Raw genomic sequence first — 19,680 nt, 5'->3', positions numbered from 1 at the left:
AGCATAAACATTGCACGACTGAACAGTGGGAAAATGTTGTGTGGAATGACGAATCATGGTACACAATGTGTGTGATGATCTGATGGCAGGGTGTGGGTATGGCGAATGCCCGGTGAATGATATCTGCCAGCATGTGTAGTGCCTCCCTCGCAGGGGAAACCACCTTATCAGAAGCACCTTCTATGCCGGGCAGGACGGTTTGCGTGCTCTGATGAAGTCGAGAGCTGTGCCGGCGGTAGCGTAGCTCTCGGCAGGGTCACCCAAACCGAATTGGTCTAGATGGAGGAGTCAGATAAAGCGTGTCCCACAACGTAGGGCGGGGAGGGGGGGGGGGGTCTCTAGGCATAAGGAAGCCAACCCTCCTAGGGGAGTAAACCCTAAAATACTCCATGTCCTCTAAGTCGGGGTTGGGCGTGAGGTTAACAACCCCACCCCGGAAAAAAGTACTTTTTTGGATACTATACATATGCCTTGGAACGGAAAGGATTGCCTGTTGATGACCTGGCAAAAAAAAGGTTAAAGAGAAGGAACACGGATATTCGGATAGCTATCTGGAATGTGAGGACACTCAAGGGGTCTGGCAAGCTACAAGAAATTTGGAATGAACTAGATAAGTATCAAGTGAAAATAGCAACAATACAAGAAACTAGATGGAAAGGGCAAGGAATGATAGCATCGGGGGAACATTTAAAGATGTGTAGCAGTGGAGATAGAGGCCTTTATGGCACTGGTTTCCTTGTACATAGGTCTATGACGGCTAATATAATTGCTGTTACGGCAGTAAGTGACAGAATGTGTTCTCCAAGGATAAGGGCAAAATTAATGAACGTTACAATAGTGAATGTCTACGCTCCTACAGAGGAGGTAGATGAAGTAGGAAAGGGTATATTTTATGCCAAATTGGAAGAAGAAATAGCTAAAATTCAAAGGCACAGTGTGAAATACTTGGAGACGTAAATGCAAAAATAGGGAAAGACGAGGTGTATAGAAGTATAATAGGAAAGGAAAGCCGACACAATGACAGTAATGATAATGGGCTCAGACTAATAGGCTTCGCCAGTGGGAAGAACATAATAATAAAAAGCACCTATCACCCAAGGAAAGGTATTAAGAAATGTACGTGGGTATCACCAGATGGAAAGACAAGAAACGAAATAGATCACGTACTCCTAGAAAAAAGGCATGCATCAGATATTATGGTAGGTAGCAGCTGTAGAGGGGCAGATGGAGACACAGATCACTACTTAGTATAAATTAGATATAGGCAGAAGACAGATTTGGTGAGAAACCAAAGGAATAAGATAAAAATGAAACACAGTATACAAAGACTCCAAATGGAGGAAACACAGGAAGAATATCAGAAGAAACTAGAAGAGATATTGGAAGCTGGGAAAAACAAAGGGAATGAAGATAATGTGGAAACTAAATGGGAGCTGTTGAAAACTGCCATTAGCGTAGCTGCAGAAGAGATACTGGGGAGAGAACAATGTAAAAAGGTGGTTAAGTGGTTTGACGAAGAATGTTTAACGGTAATATACGAGACAAATGAAGCGAGGTGGAGAATGTTGCAAAGGAACACAAGCAGAAGAATACAGAGAAAAGAGGAAAAGAGTGGATAAGCTTTGTAGGGTAAAGAAAAGGCAGCATGAAAGGAGGAGGATGGAGCAGCTGGACAAAATGGGAGACAATAAAAGAGATCAGAAGGCTCTATGAAAGATCAAGAGATTTGAAGAAAGGTTTCCAACCGTGAGCAGTTTTCTATAAGGCTAAGGATGGAAATCTAATTGGAGATAAAAGCAAAGTCCTAGAAAGATGGCAAAAGTATTTTACCGAACTGTTTGACGATAAAGAAGGGCATAAAGAAGGAACCGTGATTGAGAATGAAAGGGAACAGGGCTCAGAATTGGAATCAGTCAGATGTAGAGGATTGGGAAGAAGATGTAGTAGTAACAGAGTTAGAGGAAGTGAAAAATGCTATCAAGAGCATAAAAAATAATAAAGCAGCAGGAGAAGACGGCATAGAGGCCATATTATTAAAATATGAGGGAAAGAAAATGGAGCAGGCAGTCCATGAATTGGTAAAGGAAATATGGACAAAGGCGGTAATGCCTAAGGATTGGAACATGGGAATTATCTGCCCTTTACATAAAAAAGGTGACAAGTCAGAATGTAGCAGCTATTGTGGAATCACTCTATTGGACGTAACATATAAGATATTTAGTAAAATTTTAGTCTCCAGGCTTGGGATGATATACGGGATATTGGCGGACTATCAGGCTGAATTTAGGAGGAACAGATCCACGATGGATCAGATATTTTTATTAAGAGAAGTACTAGAGAAGTTTTATGAGCATGAAAAGCAACTACATCAGATGTACAGTGATTTTAAGCAAGTGTATGACAGTGTACACAAGAAGAAAATTATACAGATCATGAAAGAATTTAGAATCCCACTAAATCTGGTCAATTTAATGGAAATGACAATGAAAGCAACAGTGTGTAAAGTAAGAATAGAGCAAAAACTGTCGGGTGAATTCAAAGTACGGAGGGGGCTACGACAGTGAGATGTGATCTCTACAATGCTATTTAATTTAGTTTTAGAAAAGGTCATGCGGCAAATGCTGATAAACCCAGGAGGAACAATACCTAATCGGCAAGTTCAAGTGGTAGCATATGCAGATGATGTAGCATTAATGGCAAGGAATGTAAGGGCACTAAAGGGGAACTACGATGTGTTAGAGAAAGTAGCAAGAGAAGTAGGTTTAGAAGTAAACATAAACAAAACAGAGTATATGGTGATGGGGGAGCCCAATATGAACAGGAATATATGGAAGAGTGAAAACATTAAAATATTTAGGTTGTGTAGTAACAGAGGACAATAAAGTAGCAGTAGAAATTCAGGGAAGGATAGCGAGTGGAAATCATTGCTACACTCCTGGAAATGGAAAAAAGAACACATTGACACCGGTGTGTCAGACCCACCATACTTGCTCCGGACACTGCGAGAGGGCTGTACAAGCAATGATCACACGCACGGCACAGCGGACACACCAGGAACCGCAGTGTTGGCCATCGAATGGCGCTAGCTGCGCAGCATTTGTGCACCGCCGCCGTCAGTGTCAGCCAGTTTGCCGTGGCATACGGAGCTCCATTGCAGTCTTTAACACTGGTAGCATGCCGCGACAGCGTGGACGTGAACCGTATGTGCAGTTGACGGACTTTGTGCGAGGGCGTATAGTGGGCATGCGGGAGGCCGGGTGGACGTACCGCCGAATTGCTCAACACGTGGGGCGTGAGGTCTCCACAGTACATCGATGTTGTCGCCAGTGGTCGGCAGAAGGTGCACGTGCCCGTCGACCTGGGACCGGACCACAGCGACGCACAGATGCACGCCAAGACCGTAGGATCCTACGCAGTGCCGTAGGGGACCGCACCGTCACTTCCTAGCAAATTAGGGACACTGTTGCTCCTGGGGTATCGGCGAGGACCATTCGCAACTGTCTCCATGAAGCTGGGCTACGGTCCCGCACACCGTTAGGCCGTCTTCCGCTCACGCCCCAACATCGTGCAGCCCGCCTCCAGTGGTGTCGCGACAGACGTGAATGGAGGGACGAATGGAGACATGTCGTCTTCAGCTATGAGAGTCGCTTCTGCCTTGGTGCCAATGATGGTCATATGCGTGTTTGGCGCCGTGCAGGTGAGCGCCACAATCAGGACTGCATACGACCGAGGCACACAGGGCCAACACCCGGCATCATGGTGTGGGGAGCGATCTCCTACACTGGCCGTACACCTCTGGTGATCGTCGAGGGGACACTGAATAGTGCACGGTACATCCAAACCGTCATCGAATCCATCGTTCTACCATTCCTAGACCGGCAAGGGAGCTTGCTGTTCCAACAGGACAATGCACATCCGCATGTATCCCGTGCCACCCAACGTGCTCTAGAAGGTGTAAGTCAACTACCCTGACCAGCAAGATCTCCGGATCTGTCCCCCATTGAGCATGTTTGGGACTGAATGAAGCGTCGTCTCACAAGGTCTGCACGTCCAGCACGAACGCTGGTCCAACTGAGGCACCAGGTGGAAATGGCATGGCAAGCCGTTCCACAGGACTACATCCAGCATCTCTACGATCGTCTCCATGGGAGAATAGCAGCCTGCATTGTTGCCAAAGGTGGATATACACTGTACTAGTGCCGACATTGTGCATGCTCTGTTGCCTGTGTCTATTTGCCTGTGGTTCTGTCAGTGTGATCATGTGATGTATCTGACCCCAGGAATGTGTCAATAAAGTTTCCCCTTCCTGGGACAATGAATTCACGGTGTTCTTATTTCAATTTCCAGGAGTGTATTTTGCCTTGGAGAATGTATTTAATTCCAGGAATGTTAGTAGGGATATAGAAATCAAAATACAAACGACCATATTAAGACCTATAGTAATGTATGGATCAGAAGGCTGGGTATTAACATTAAAGGAGGAGAACTGGTTATTGAGATGGTAAAGAAAGATAATGAGTGAAGCAGTGAGAGAGGAAGATGGCTGGAGAGTAAGAACAAATGTAGAACTTCAAACACTTTTTGGACAGATTGATATTGTTGTTAAAATTAAGCAGGGAAGAATAAGATGGGCAGGACATGTACAGAGAATGCCAGAAACTCGGAGTGTCGAAAAGGTGATGGGAATAAGAAATTACAGAAGGAAGGCTATGGACAGAGAAGAATGGAGGCAGGTGATACAGGAGGCCAAGGCTCTTCAAGGACTGTAGAGCCAACCAAGAAGAAGATATGTAGTGTACAGTAAAATTTGGAGGTGGTGGTTTTATGGTGTGGTCATGTTTTTCATGGAGGGGGCTTGCACCCCCTGTTGTTTTGCATGGCACAATCACAGCACAGGCCTACATTGATGTTTTAAGCATCTTCCACTGTTGAAGAGCAATTCGGGAATGGGGACTGCGTCTTTCAACATGATCAAGCACCTGTTCCGACATCGTGCCAGGTCTCACGGACCGACATTGATACCTCTCCTCAGTGCAGCACTTCGTGAAGAATGGGCTGCAATTCCAGCATCTGATTGAACGTATGCCTGTGAGAGTGGAAGCTGTCATCAAGGCTAAGGATAGGCCAACACCATATTGAATTCCAGCATTACCGATGGAGGGTGCCACGAACTTTTAAGTCATTTTCAGCCAGGTGTCCACATACTTCTGTTCACATAGTTTATCTCATTAAAGAGGTAGACTATTTCCTTCTTTACCCTGTTTCCCAAATTCTTCAACACTTACGCTGACAAGTTATTGATTCCACATGCCTTCCATTCTTCATCTTCTTTACTATCTTTCTGCTTCTGCTCCCAAGATGCTGTGTCCCTCTCCATCTTCTGGCACACATTCCTCCTCTTCAAGCTTGATTTCACTTGGTATTTGATCGATTTTATACAGACATTCTGTACACTCTTGCCATCTGCTCAGAACCCCCTGTTGTTCTTCAGCTAATGTACTACCATCCACTCTTTCTATTTCCACATTAGTTTTCCTTCATTTACTTTACAAAATTATCTCCCTAGCTAATGTATACATCATTTCATACTCTCTCTCTCTCTCTCTCTCTCTCCATTTTCTTTATTTCCTCTCTTTTCCCTTTCTTTCATCTTTCTCCTGTTTCTTCAGCTTCTCTTCTTAAGAAGGGAAAATAAAGTTTTGTCTCTAAGGAAAGATTACTCTGTGGGTTTCTTTTCGGGAAACTCAGTCGAGTGCTGGTTGCACATGTAAAGATCTTGTTATGCCTCTGTAAGAAGGAGAGATGTCTATCCGTACATGTCAGAATTAGGCAGTGGCAGGCTCATGACCCATCAAATCTGCAGTTTCTTGTTCTGCAATGTTGGTACTCGCATTGTTCGGGATATTATGACTTTTAATCGATTATGGTCCTGGAAGAGCAGTTGCACGGAATGGACAGTGTCTTGAAAGGAGGATATAAGATGAACATCAACAAAAGCAAAACGAGGAAAATGGAATGTAGTGGAATTAAGTCGGGCGATGCTGAGGGAATTAGATTAGTAAATGAGTAGTAAAGAAGTTTTGCTATTTGGGGAGCAAAATAACTGATGATGGTCGAAGTAGAGAGGATATAAAATGTAGACTGGCAATGGCAAGGAAAGCGTTTCTGAAGAACAATAATTTGTTAACATCGAGTATAGATTTAAGTGTCAGGAAGTCGTTTCTGAAAGTATTTGTATGGAGTGTAGCAATGTATGGAAGTGAAACATGGATGATAAATAGTTTAGACAAGAAGGGAATAGAAACTTTCAAAATGTGGTGCTACAGAAGAATGCTGAAAATTAGGTGGGTAGATCACATAACTAATGAGAAGGTATTGAATAGAACTGGAGAGAAGAGAAATTTGTGGCACAACTTGACTAGAAGAAGGGATCGTTTGGTAGGGCATATTCTGAGGCATCAAGGGATCACCAATTTAGTATTGGAGGGCAATGTGGAGGGTAAAAATCACAGGAGGAGACCAAGAGATGAATACACTAAGCAGATTCAGAAGGATGTAGGTTGCAGTAGGGACTGGGAGATGAAGAAGCTTACGCAGGATAGAGTAGCATGGAGAGCTGCATCAAACCAGTCTCAGGACTGAAAGCCACAACAACAACATACCCTCAAATCTCTCTCGTAAGTCATAGCCCTATCGAAGACAACTTGAGTGCTTGGCAGGAGGGTTTGCATTCTTCAGCAAAATTATGGGCTTTCCTACGGTAGCATAGAGGCTGGTAGAGTCACCTGAGCCAGACATGTCTCGACAGAGAGCCAGAACAATCTTCTTTCACATTGTGCGGGGGGAGGGGGGGAGTCAGTTTAGACGTAGGGAAACCAACCTCCCTAGGGGAGGAAACTCCCAAGGAAAATCCTGGTCCTCCAGGGTGGGAGTTGTGCATGGGGCCAACAACCCCAGTTCGTAAAATGGAATTGTGGATACCACACATTAGCCTCAGAAGGATACAGATTACAACACAATGACAAGGCAAAGAGAAAAGTTAATGTGAAAGAAAATCAATAGCTTGAGATAGTCACCTGGAATGTGAAGACACTTAAAACGAGACTTGGCAAATTAGAAGAAATTAGAGAGGAAATGGGCAAGTATTAAGTGGGGAAAAAAAAACCTGATGTATAGTGGAGAATATGCAGGCCATCAAGGTACTGGCTTTCTTCTACATAGCTCAGTGAAGGCAAGTATAATTAGCTTCAAGTAAATTAGTGATAGGTTTTGGTCTTCGAGAGGTAAGGCAAAACTTTTCAATGTTACGATGATGTGTGTGGCTATGCCCTAGGAATCAGATGGAGATGAAAAGGGTGCATATTACTCCAGAGGAAATCACCAAAGTACAAAGGCATGATGCACAAATGATAATAGTGTATCTGAATGCAAAACTAGGGGAAGAAGTGTATAGAAACATAATAGGAAAAGAGAGCCTGCATGAAGTCAGTAATGATGATGAACTAAGGCTGGTAGGCTTTGACAATGGTAAGAAGATGGTGATAAAAAGCACATGGTATGCTAGGAAAGATATTAACAAGTGTACATGGCCACAGTACCAGATAGACAATGTAATTATAAACAACATGCAGCAGACATTATGGAAGTTAGTAGATGTAGAGGGGCAGACAGGGATACAGATCAGAATCAGATATAGACAGAAGATCAATATGGGAAGAAACGAAAAGAGTAGGGGAAAAGTGAGACACGATATAGAAACTCTCCAAAGTAAAGAAAAACAGGAAGAAATTATAAGAGATCATCGGGATAAGAAATAGTACTTAAAGATAGGGAATGTGGAAACTAAATGGGGGATACTTAAAAAGTTTTCAGTGTAGGCATGGAAGGAGCATTATGGAGGGCGGTATACCAAAAAACAGTGAAATGGTTGAATGCTCCTTGGCAGTACAAGAGAGAAGTGAGACAAAGAATTCTGCAATGGAAAACAAGACTGATGGTGTAAGAGAGAGAGAGAAGAGGAAAGGACTGGATAAGTTACATAGGATAATGAAAAGGCAGTATGAAAGGAGGAAGATAGTCCAGTTGAATGAAATAAGAGATGATAATGAAACACAAAAGTTTTGTGAAAGGTCTGGAGGTATGAAGAGATGATTCCAACCAACACATAATAGTGTTGAAGAAGAGACAGTGGTTGTGCCTTTGGAATTGATTTTTTTTTCTTTCCCACCGTCTTTTAACAAGTATGCACAAATAAATAGTCCTTATACTTAGGCAGTTTATAGCAGTAGCATAATAACTTCAGTACTTTTTTTGGGGGCTCTGTGGTTGTGTTAAGATATTGTTTTTATCTTAATAAATGTCTTTCTTTTTGTAGGTATACCTGTTATCCCTGCCCCCTCACCCCCCCCCCCCCCCCTGCCCACCCACACCACACAAAAATCTATTGTAGACTGTAGTTTAACTTCATAACACTTTTTCTACTAATTGTTCGTAATTACGTGATTTACGTTAAAGATTCTCTGTTTCACAGTTGATCACCAGCAGTAAAATTCATTACATTTTTCTCTACCCTCCTGCTCACAGATAAAAGGAAGAACACTTGGGTTTTGTTTCAGACTGGACGTGTCGGGCTGTACAGGTCTTGTTGGAGCCCTAATCCCCTACCTCACTGGACTACACCGACTTCAGACTTTAATAATGGAAGACATGGAGTTTCAAGAGTTGCAACCAGGTCTGAGCAGTATTGTCGAACTAACAAGTTTGCGCTGCCTGACACTCTGCTATTCTTTTGTTACTGGAGTGCCGTTTGACAAGTTTCCAGGAAAACTTGTCAATCTCAGGTGAGAAAAGAACTCAGTCTACATGATAACTCTGCAGTTCACTGTCAAGTGTTTTACCGAAGGTTTATACAACAGCTTTCACACTTTCCCGATCGTTCCACTCTCGGACAGCATGTGTGAAAAATGAACACCTTAATCTTTCCCTTTGATCCCCAAGTACTCTCTTACTTTATTACAATGATCATTTCTCACTATGCATGTCAAACGTCAACAAAATAGTTTGCCATTCAGAGGAAAAAGTTGATGATTATAATTTTGTCAAGAGAGATCGCTGCTGCAGAAACTCTCTTTTGTATTAATGGTTGTCATGCCAACTCAGTTATCGTACCCATAACAGGTGTCATTGGTGATCTGAATGTGTTTATATAAGGATAGTTACGTGTCCTCTTTGTCTTTAACAGCAGAATAACTAAATAAAATAATCTCAGATTTCAAACTCCGTTTTTTGAAATCTCAAGACAGTTGACACAGCTCAACAAGCAAGAAAATTTTACAGGAATATGAGAATAGTTACGTTTTGTCAGTGTACCTAGATGGGTAATCAGCATGTGAGATTGTAATACGGTGGACTCGAGTCTGATTCCTAATGATGCCAGGGATTTCTCCCTGGAGGGTGGACTGGAACAGAAAAAACCATTGCTTTGGGAGACCAATTAAGGAGCTATTTGATGTTGTTGTGTACATAGTTCCGTGTAGTCAGCGCGTACACAACTTTCCCTGTAGAGCGCGCCCCACTAAGCACAACAGCGCAGGCGCAGCGCTCGTCCGTCTCCGCACTACGAGATGGCCCTGTCTTAGAGACGGACCAAATTCTGCTTCCACTGATCTGCGTATTAATATGTAACGCAGCCAATGAGATTGCTGCTAACGTAGAACCTTTTCTCCTCGCGGATCACACTCGCGCAGTGATACCTGAACGCTCAGGGTATTATAACGAGTGTACAGACCTCCAATTAGTCAGTCTGCATTAGTTTGCATTTATCTGCACCTGTCTGTACCAGTCTACATTAGTCTGTACCAGTCTATAGTCAAGTTTCAGTCTGCACGTACTAAGATTACCATATTCCTGTACATAGCCATGAAGATAAGTGAATAAACTTTGTCAAGTATCAGAGATATGTAAGAATAAGATTAACGTACCAAGACCAAAGGAACTTCAGATTGTCAGTTGTAAATAGCATCCAGTCCCAAGTTAAGTCATTTTTATGCTGTTTATTATTTTAATAAATGTGTGTGAAAATTAATCAAGTTCTGTTTAAAGTTGGTCACTGTCAATCTGCTACTCTAAGCGTGCAAGTGGCATTTCTATTGTCTGACCTAACGGCAGAAGATAAACATGCCACGATAAGACCACGAGACATATTGCTGACACTCGCCTACTTCGTTAGAGCGACAAGTCAATAATCTGATGGTGTGTGTACTGAAGGTCTTACAGTACGCACACCACAGATGTGTACTAGTGGCTACAGGGCCGAAAAGCAGACAATGACTGGGAGAGTGATGTACATATGTATTTTATTGACGCAAGAAATCACAATACTGCTCACCTTGTATGTATAATTTTGGACATGTCAGACATAAATTATACTGGTCAAGGTTAGAGTTAAACATGGCTTGTAATTTCTATAATGCCTTGCCATTTTTGAGACACTAATTCTGTTTTGGAAATGGATGTATGGAAACAGCATAAACAGTTTTAGTAAAATGTTGTTTAGGAGGGTACGATCCCATGATGACACCTTCCCCCCTCCCATCTGTGCATGGTGCATACTTTTTGTCCCCCCCCCCCCTTTCCAAGCACATAAATAGTGAAACTTCCTGGCAGATTAAAACTGTGTGCCAGAACGAGACTCGAACACGGGACCTTTGCCTTTCGCGGGCAAGTGCTCTACCATCTCAGCTACCGAAGCACGACTCACGCCCGGTCCTCACAACTTTACTTCTGCCTGTACCTCGTCTACTACCTTCCAAACTTTACAGAAGCTATCCTGCGAACCCTGCAGAACTAGCACTCCTGAAAGAAAGGATATTGCTGTTACGTGGCTTAGCCACAGCCTGGGGGATGTTTCCAGAATGAGATTTTCACTGTGCAGCGGAGTGTGCGCTGATATGAAACTTCCTGGCAGATTAAAACTGTGTGCCGGACCGAGACTGGCAGAAGTAAAGCTGTGAGGATGGGGCGTGAGTCGTGCTTGGGTAGCTCAGTTGGTAGAGCACTTGCCCGTGAAAGGCAAATGTCCCGAGTTCGAGTCTCGGTGGGGCACACTCCGCTGCAGAGTGAAAATCCCATTCTGGACACACAAATAGTGTTGGAAGATGCCTGCCAAGTCTCTCAATGACAGGCTATATTCAGCAATCCTACTGGTCTCAATCCATGCTGTGAGCAACATAGGCATTATAATAAACTGCACAGTACTGGACTTTATCGAGATCTGTATTTAAATTGTGGTGTTACACTTGCGTATTCTGCAGCAGTTTAACCTCTTTCCTTCTTTACCCCCTCTCCCTTTTTTTCTTCTCCTTGTGTGTGTATTGTCACCTTATTTCAGGTTATTGCCTGATCCTTGTTTTGTGTATGAGGGTGAATCAAAAAGTAAATTATACTTCCAAGTTACGGCCATTTATTAAGTGACATACATGTAGTAACAGGGCTATGACAACATATGATGTTAAGTTCACTTTTCCACATAGTCCCCAAGAGATTGTAAACATTTGTCAGAATGAGTAACCAGCTTTTCGATTTGAGGTGTGTAGAGATCTCCTCCAGTGATATTTAACCACTTGGATACAGCTGCTTTCACCATCTCCTCATTTCAGCAGTGTAGTCTAACGTGGTCCGCTTGCCAAACGCATGATAATTGCATCTATGTCTGGACCATATGGAGGATGTTGCTGTACCTCCCACTTGAATCGTTACAGCAGTTATGAGGTTTGGTAGGCTCGAGCACAGTGTTGTGTTATCACACAGCAAAATCACACCAGTGCTCAATTTTTCGATGCCACTTTTCTTTATTACCTTATGCTAACAATGCAGCATTTGACAATTCAAAACATAGTTGATTGCCATGCCTTCTGGGATAAATTCCATGTGCACCACACCCTCAATGTCAAAGAACAACGTTGCCATCACCTTTTCTGCTGAAGGTTGGACCTTTGCATTCTTTTGTTGTGCTGATGTGTGCACCTGTTTCATGATGATCTCTTTGTTTTGGGGTGAGGTGGTGGACCCATGTTTCATCCCCTATGATGGTTCGCTGTACAAACTTATTGCCCTACAAAGAATACTGTTCCAAAATTGTCAGTGACAATTGGAAATGCCCCTTGCAAGCATCGGTGAGCAGCTTTGGGACCCATCAGGTACACAGTTTATGATATCTGAAGTGCTGATGAACAGAAATATTCAGTATGCTGGAAATTTCCTGCAGTGTTATGCGCCGATCCTGTCTACTGATCACATACACACGGTCGACATTTGCAATGCACGATACTGTCAGTGACATCTGTGCATCCAGTGTCAAATTACTTACGCCACTTTACAATAGCTGGGTGAGACATTGAATGCTCGCCATATACAGCAGTGATTTCACAATTAATTTCTATGCACCTGAGCTGTTTAGCCCACAGAAATCTGATCATTTCAAGCACATCCAATTAGGAGTGAACATCCAGTTGATGCGCCATTGAGCCTAGCCTGCTCTGCACACGCAACATGACACGAGACCACGCCACCTATTAGATCGGATGTGTCAGCAGTTACTGTCGCGTGCTACACATAGGCCACAGTCACAACACACAGCGTGCTCTTGCAGCGAGCTATAGTTCAATTCTTTTATCTTGGCGGCTCGCGCTTGCCCGCCCAGATGCGGGAGATTGCTGCGTTGCCAGTTGCAAACGACACACGCGCCAAGAGGAGCAGTGCCATAGGATAGTATAGTTCACAAACTTACGTTTAGGGGGGAGCGCGCAGTTTATGAAGTAAAGCCACCACGGTCACATTAACCCTTTTGCTACTGCGGAGACGTAACAAAACATAACGTGAAAATTGTGTGTGTGCCTTTTCATTGTTTTTCATTGCTGTGAAAAGAAATATTGGAGGACAAAATTAGAAAAACCGAAAACTTATTATGATTATAATGAAGAGACAAAGCACTAGAAATTTCATAAATTACATTCAAACACATGAAATTGATGAACTAAGACACTTCTTTATTGTTTTTAAATACAGAAAATGCTAAGCACCAAACAAGCTTTGAACTCAGAATCTTCCGCTTAGCAGCCAAACACCTTACCCATTACGCTAGCGCATCTCTTCGTTCAAGAAACATCTTGGAGGACTCTGAAATGTCAAGCAAAATACCGACAGACACTGATGGTATGACTATGGATTACTCACATTTCGTCGAAGTACACTAGGAAATACACAATTAACGCTGTTCTTTATTACGAAAAAGTGGTTCGTGAGAATAATACAAACACATTTCCTTGCTATCGCCTGAATAAGGAGGCTTATTGCTTTTTTGGTTTAATTAATTAATAGAATATGAAGCAATTGTTATAAAGAATGGTCTTTCCAAACTTTGTATAAAAGGAAGTCTGCTAACAGACATTTCTTTTGTTCAGTTACTATATTTATGACTGAAGCATTTCTAGAACTGAAGACAGTCGTCCATGCTCTGCACTGCAGTCGATCTCTGGCAATGCCGTTCTCTGTTCATTGGCTGACTGTGTTTTGTGATGTCAGATGCGAAGAACGAACCTAATCTCGGCCGCTGTCATAAATGACACGCGCTATAGTGTAATTTACTTTTCGATTCGCCCTTGTAAATATGAGCATAAATTTACACAGTTGACATGTCTCATCAGTACTGTTGTACAAACCTTCGCTTTATAGAGATACCTTAGTTGCATCTTCACATTGCCACAGTTACAGCAGTGTTTCCAATTCTAATCATAGGCAGCTGAGAATCCGAGGGTGTCAGGGTGACCCTAGATCCATTGACGGGCTGGAAGAGCAGATGCCCAATCTCAAAATCTACGGCAACTTTGAAGCGGACGAACCGTCTTACCTCATGGAAGATCACAAGCATGATGTGGATCTTGCAGAAAATGAAGAGAATGTGGTGCCTAACGCAGCAGACAAAGCGCAGGATGGAACTTCGGAGAATGACAGAGACAGTGACGCTGATAGTATCAGTAGCAGTGATAGTGAGAGTTACAATAATATCTGGGATGAAAGCAGCATATCTGTCCTCTTCTCAGAGGACATGTAAAAGTGATATGCTATTTATATGGGAATATGAATCTCAGTACCGAATCAAACACCTGAAACTTCAGGTTAGAATTTCAACAGTATTAGGAAAAGATAGATTGCTACTCACCGCAAAGATGAACCATCGAGATCCAGATAGGCACAATGAAAAAACTGTTGCCCATTACAGCGCTCAGCCAAAGCCTTCGTCGCAACACACACACACACACACACACACACACACACACACCTAACCTAATACAGACATTGAACACTGGTAGTGCTGGCCGGAATCTACATCTACATCATTACTCTGCAATTCACAATTAAGTGCTTGGCAGAGGGTTCATCAAACGACTTGTAAGCTACTTCTCTACTGTTCCATTCCCAGAGAGCACACAGGAAAACTGAACACACAAATCTTTCTGTGTGAGGTCAGATTTCTCTTGTTGTATTATGATCATCATTTCTCCTGATGCAGGTGGGTGCCAACAAGATATTTTCACATTCTGTGGAGAAAGTTGGTGACTGAAATTTCATGAGAAGGTCCTATCACAGTGAAAAATACTTTAGTATATACTAAGATGGTATCTGTTCTTTCGGACGTGTCCAAAAGAACAGATACCATCGGTGACCGTGCAGCTCGTTAGAATGAAATTACAATGAAATGAACACCCTTAGCTGTTTACAGGCATTGAGGTACGTCAATGGGGACAGATGAAAATGTGTGCCCCGACCGGGACTCGAACCCGGGATCTCCTGCTTATACGCACAAACAGAGCCCGAACTCTTATGGGAACCGGCAACGCGCCACGGGTAATGAGTATAATGGGCGGGGGCACTACGAATGTAGTGCGGGACAATACGTCGAGAATGTGGGTTTCGCGGGAGGCGTGCCAGAGATAAGTCCCTGCAGTCGCGCTATCCTCTGTGTCTCAGATGGATAGAGCGTCTGCCATGTAAGCAGGAGATCCCGGGTTCGAGTCCCAGTGGGGGCACACATTTTCATCTGTCCCCGTTGACGTACGTCAACGCCTGTAAGCAACTAAGGGTGTTCACTTCATTGTAATTTCAAAAATACCTTTGTTTTAATTACTTCCACCTTCATTCGTGTATCATATCTGTGGCACTCTCTCCCTTATTTCGCAATAATACAAAATGAGGTGCCCTTCTTTGAATGTTTTTGATGTCCTCATCAATCCTGTCTGATGCGGATCCCGCACCGCACAGTGGTACTCCAAAAGAGGGTGAACAAGAGCAGTGTGACCGGTCTCTTTAGTAGATCAGTTACATTTTCTAAGTGTTCTGTCAATAAATCACAGTCTTTGGTTCGCTTTCCCCACAACATCATATTTGTGATCATTCCAAATTAAGTTATTCATAATTTTAATCAACCAAAAATGTAGCGGGTTCCTTTTAGTACTCTTGTGGATGACTTCACAGTTTTCATTATTTAGAATCAGTTGCCGCTGACTACACAGATATCTTGTTTAAATCATTTGGCAATTTGTTTTGATCATCTGATGATTTTACAAGATGGTGAATAACAGCATCATCTGCAGCTCTAAGAGGGCTGTTCAGAATGCCTCCTAAAGTCAAGAATGCAGAAGTCTTTGGCTGAAAGCTATAAATTGTAACAGTCTTTCCTTTGTGTATCTGCAATTCAACAGGTCATCTTTATGATGAATAGTGATCTACCCTTCTCCTAATATAGGTAATCTCATTATTGATTGTATCTCAGTTGGATTGGTGTAACTGGATCAAAATTTAATACTCCACAAATGCAGTTACTGGGTGCAGTGGACTGTTAAAATGCTGTCAAACAAAAAAATAGTTGTTTGTTTGTATAAAATTTGTTATTGAAGTTGCATTCCTGTAATGTAATGTTAAGAATGACGGAAACTGTTTTGAAGGAAGATAATAACAGACCATTTTAGGAATTTATTGGTGGAAGGAAAGAGATGAACAGAATGCAGGCCCTGGCAATAGTTAGGAGAATGATGGTGATATAGCAGTGACTGTGAAAGTAATACCAATATTTTGGATGAAAGTATGTCTGTCCTCTTTTTAGAGGATATGTAAAAGTGATATGGTATTTATGCTGAAATAAGAATCTCAGTATTCACTGCATCTAAGATGGAATGGTTTAGCTGGATCAAAATTTAAAACTCCAAAACTGTGGTTACTGGATTTGTGTGTTGTAGTGGACTGCTAAAATGCTGTTAAACAAAAACTAGTTTTTTGTTTGTAACATTGTTAGTAATTTGTATTTCCTGTAATGTAATGTTTACGATGGCAAAAACTGTATTGAAGGTAAGTAATTAGAAATCATTTTAGAAATATCTATGTGGAATTTAGATAATCTACAATAAGATTATTTGAATATGTGTTGTAATTATAGTGGTTTTGCAGTATCTGTTTTTCAAATGATAAAATGACGTCATTGTTGAGCTAGCAGTTTCAAAATATCACTCACAGAATTAGCATGTCCTATGTAGTAAACTGTCAATTATCTGTGTTACTTGTCATCAGAGAAATGTTGCCCTAGTACTAGTTATCATTCCTTGTCACGTTTCATTGTATGTTGTTTATGGTCCCTCAGTTTTTATTTTTATGTACAGCGCCAGTGCCAAAGAGGAAAATTCTAGTGAAACATAGATGTGAGCATGAAATGGATGAGTAAATACTACCATAGGTGATGTTTTAACTCACTGAAATGAAAGTTGTATTTGTGACAAAAAAATACACTTCAGCAGTTGCGCGCACGCGCGCGCACGCGCGCGCGCACACACACACACACACACACACACACACTATTAAGTATGTATAATTACAGTGAAGAGGTGAGACAGTTTCTCATAACTATTTTACTCAAATCTCATAAATTCAGTGTAACAGTTCTAATGTTGATGGAAATGGCATTCGTGAACATCTTTTTAAAATAGTGCATACTATTACGTTGTAGAGCATGTTGCAGTGCACACACAACTTCTGCACATTTTTACAAGCAGCAGACACTACTTGATGATGTGCTGTGTTCAGTAAAGAATACATTTGAAAATGGTACTAGACAATTACACTGGATGTTTTTGATTATCCAAACTCTTAAAGCCATTGTTTGTAACTTTTTATTTTGGTTTTATTTATTTTTTTAAGATTTTTCATTTTTGTATTTTTATTTTCTTTTTATATTGGTTGCTTTTGCACAGTGAATATATAATTGTTACTTGTTTCTTTTGTGAAGTGATGTGTTCATAATATCGATTTTCTTCTTAGTTTGAGTTTATGCTGCAAGCTATAAAGGAAAGGAGAAATATTAATGAGTACAAAATAGTCAGTGTAATTTACTTTTTTGTGTGAGATGTTGCAGCTCAAAGATCTGAAAATAGTTATACAATGTCATTATTTATGCTATAGATTTTTATAGCACTAATGGAACTTCAGTATGCAGATAACATTGTGATGGAGCTAATTTATGTGGAACTGAGGTTATTTATATTCGCATAACACTGTTGCTATAGTATTCATGCTTGGACCGTGCTGTCTGGCCATCCAGCAAAAACCAAAGGAAAGACAGTTTTTATCTGTGAAGGGTCTCACTTCCTTGTCAGTAATATGTGGCCCTTAAGAATAAGAGAACAGCATCACTAAATGTTTTTAATCAACTTTTAACGGCCTAGGTACATCCAACGGACAGCATGCACAGGTTTTTGGACATTTACATACATTTTATTTACTTACTTGTTCATTCCAAAATATTTGCGTTCACTTGTTACCTGTTGCTACTGCACCAGTTTTAAATAGTTTATGGAGGCTGCAAAGTCTTATGCTGTTTCCCATTATTATTCTTTCTAGGTTATATGATGTAACTGTCACCAATTGACGCTTTTTATTGGTTGTGATTATTGTTATAATGTTAATGTGTATTTTTGTAGAGCCAGAGATTGGAATTGTTTACTCACAGCTGGAAAATGTTTAGTTCTTAAACTGAATGATATTGATAAACTTGTGTCTTAAGTGCCATCCAGAAAATGGCAACCCTCTGACCGTGTCTAGAAACTAATCTCTGGGGAAGCCTCCTTTTCCATCTCTCCAGTCTGCTAATACCTAAACTGATTACTATGCCAGGGCTGCAATTTCAGGTTAAGCCCAAAAAATGAGATCAGATTTTCAGTTATGTTTCCTGGAACACACACTTACTCAAACATACTAAAGTCAGAGCAACATCTGAAATTACTCATGCCATTTATTGCTGGCGCCACCGACCTGGCTAAGTGCTTGAATACTCACCGAGGAAATACCTGCTTTGGGTTCCAACTTACCGAACATGATCATCAGTTTGACTCAGTAGACTTCATTGTCTGCTACGCAATGTGTATTATTTGTACCTGCCCACCCATCTCTGAACTCTGGAGACATGATCATTCTCTCCAACATTTCATCCCAGACTTAAGCTCCATTAATTCAACATCTAGATCCCCTGCCCTACATGGTATGTCAGATTTTTTTTTTTTATACTTATTCCCTTCCCCTCTCCACTTCCACCATTCAACATATCACATAGGGGCAACCCCTTTTCATCTATTCTGCCTTTTGTATATTTGCCTTGTTGGTTCCACTTTCTTTTTCTTAGCTTTATCTAATCCTTCCTTTTTCAGTATCTCCTGTCTGCCAACTTTTTAATTGAATCTGACATAGTGCTGACGAATTATCTTCAAACTCCTCCTCCCTTGCACCTCATAAGAAGGAGAGCCCCTTTCATCCTGATTTTTGAGTCACCTGGGATACTATCCTCCTCCATCACGATCCCAACCCTGACTGCACCTTCCAACTCTACCAACTGCTCTGTCCCATCCCATCACAAAAATACACACGTGAAACACATTTGGACTGCCAATTAAAACTCAAATTAAGTTAGACACCAATTAAAACTCAAATTATGTTAGACCTGTGTCGTGAAACAAAATACATAAAGGTGTCTTTGTGCATGTGCGAACAAATTCTCTTCCCAGCTGCAATGAAAGTGAGCTCATAAATGAGACGAGAAATGTAATTAGAGCAGCTAAAAAGTCTTATCCCGGATCCAAGATAGTGGTAAATGGAATTGTGCACAGAAAACCAATGAGTCATAGCTATATAGGCTAGTTAAATGACTGGTTGCAAGAACAGTATGATGCTGGGAGGGGGGGAGGGCGGATTTTTTTAAAAATTGTAATAAATTCATTACCAGTGAGTGCTTAGCACAAAGTGGATTGCATTTGAATAGGTTATGCTCAAAATGTGCAGTAAGATATTGGTGGGTGTATATGCAGTTATAACACGAGAGATTGATTTCTAGTAAAGTGTGTGATAATTTAAATAAGAACACAAAAAATATTAAATCTCCATTCTGAAGTAAAATAAAGAATCCCCTCAAAAAATCTAATGAGGAGTAGGAGTGAGGAAGCAAAACAAAGATAAGTGCCAACCAAGCAATCCAGAAAAAATTCTCCAAAATTTTATGCTATTCCATCAGAATGTTCAATCTCTATCCAATAAGTTAATAAAATTGAACTTTTTTCAACTCGTAGCAGGGATGGTACAGCAACCAGT

The 19,680-nt window shown here is 41.4% G+C and overlaps 1 protein-coding gene across 5 annotated transcripts in view; it reads left to right on the top strand.

The window, feature by feature from the left end:
* Positions 1 to 14,396, top strand: part of LOC126293291 (F-box/LRR-repeat protein 7-like) — a 137,573-nt gene extending 123,177 nt beyond the window's left edge. For all 5 annotated transcript variants that reach the window (XM_049986412.1, XM_049986413.1, XM_049986414.1 and 2 more), the window contains exons 7-8: positions 8,616 to 8,840; positions 13,795 to 14,396. In XM_049986412.1, coding sequence (XP_049842369.1) covers positions 8,616 to 8,840; positions 13,795 to 14,110 — 541 coding nt within the window. In that variant the 3' untranslated portion in view covers positions 14,111 to 14,396. The remainder of the gene's footprint in view (positions 1 to 8,615; positions 8,841 to 13,794) is intronic.
* Positions 14,397 to 19,680: the final 5,284 nt, after the last annotated feature.

The sequence above is a fragment of the Schistocerca gregaria genome, chromosome 10 (assembly GCF_023897955.1).
Source record: "Schistocerca gregaria isolate iqSchGreg1 chromosome 10, iqSchGreg1.2, whole genome shotgun sequence".
Taxonomy (NCBI): domain Eukaryota; kingdom Metazoa; phylum Arthropoda; class Insecta; order Orthoptera; family Acrididae; genus Schistocerca; species Schistocerca gregaria.
Note: the sequence above shows the minus strand (reverse complement) of the source record. Positions and strands in the feature narration are given on the sequence as shown.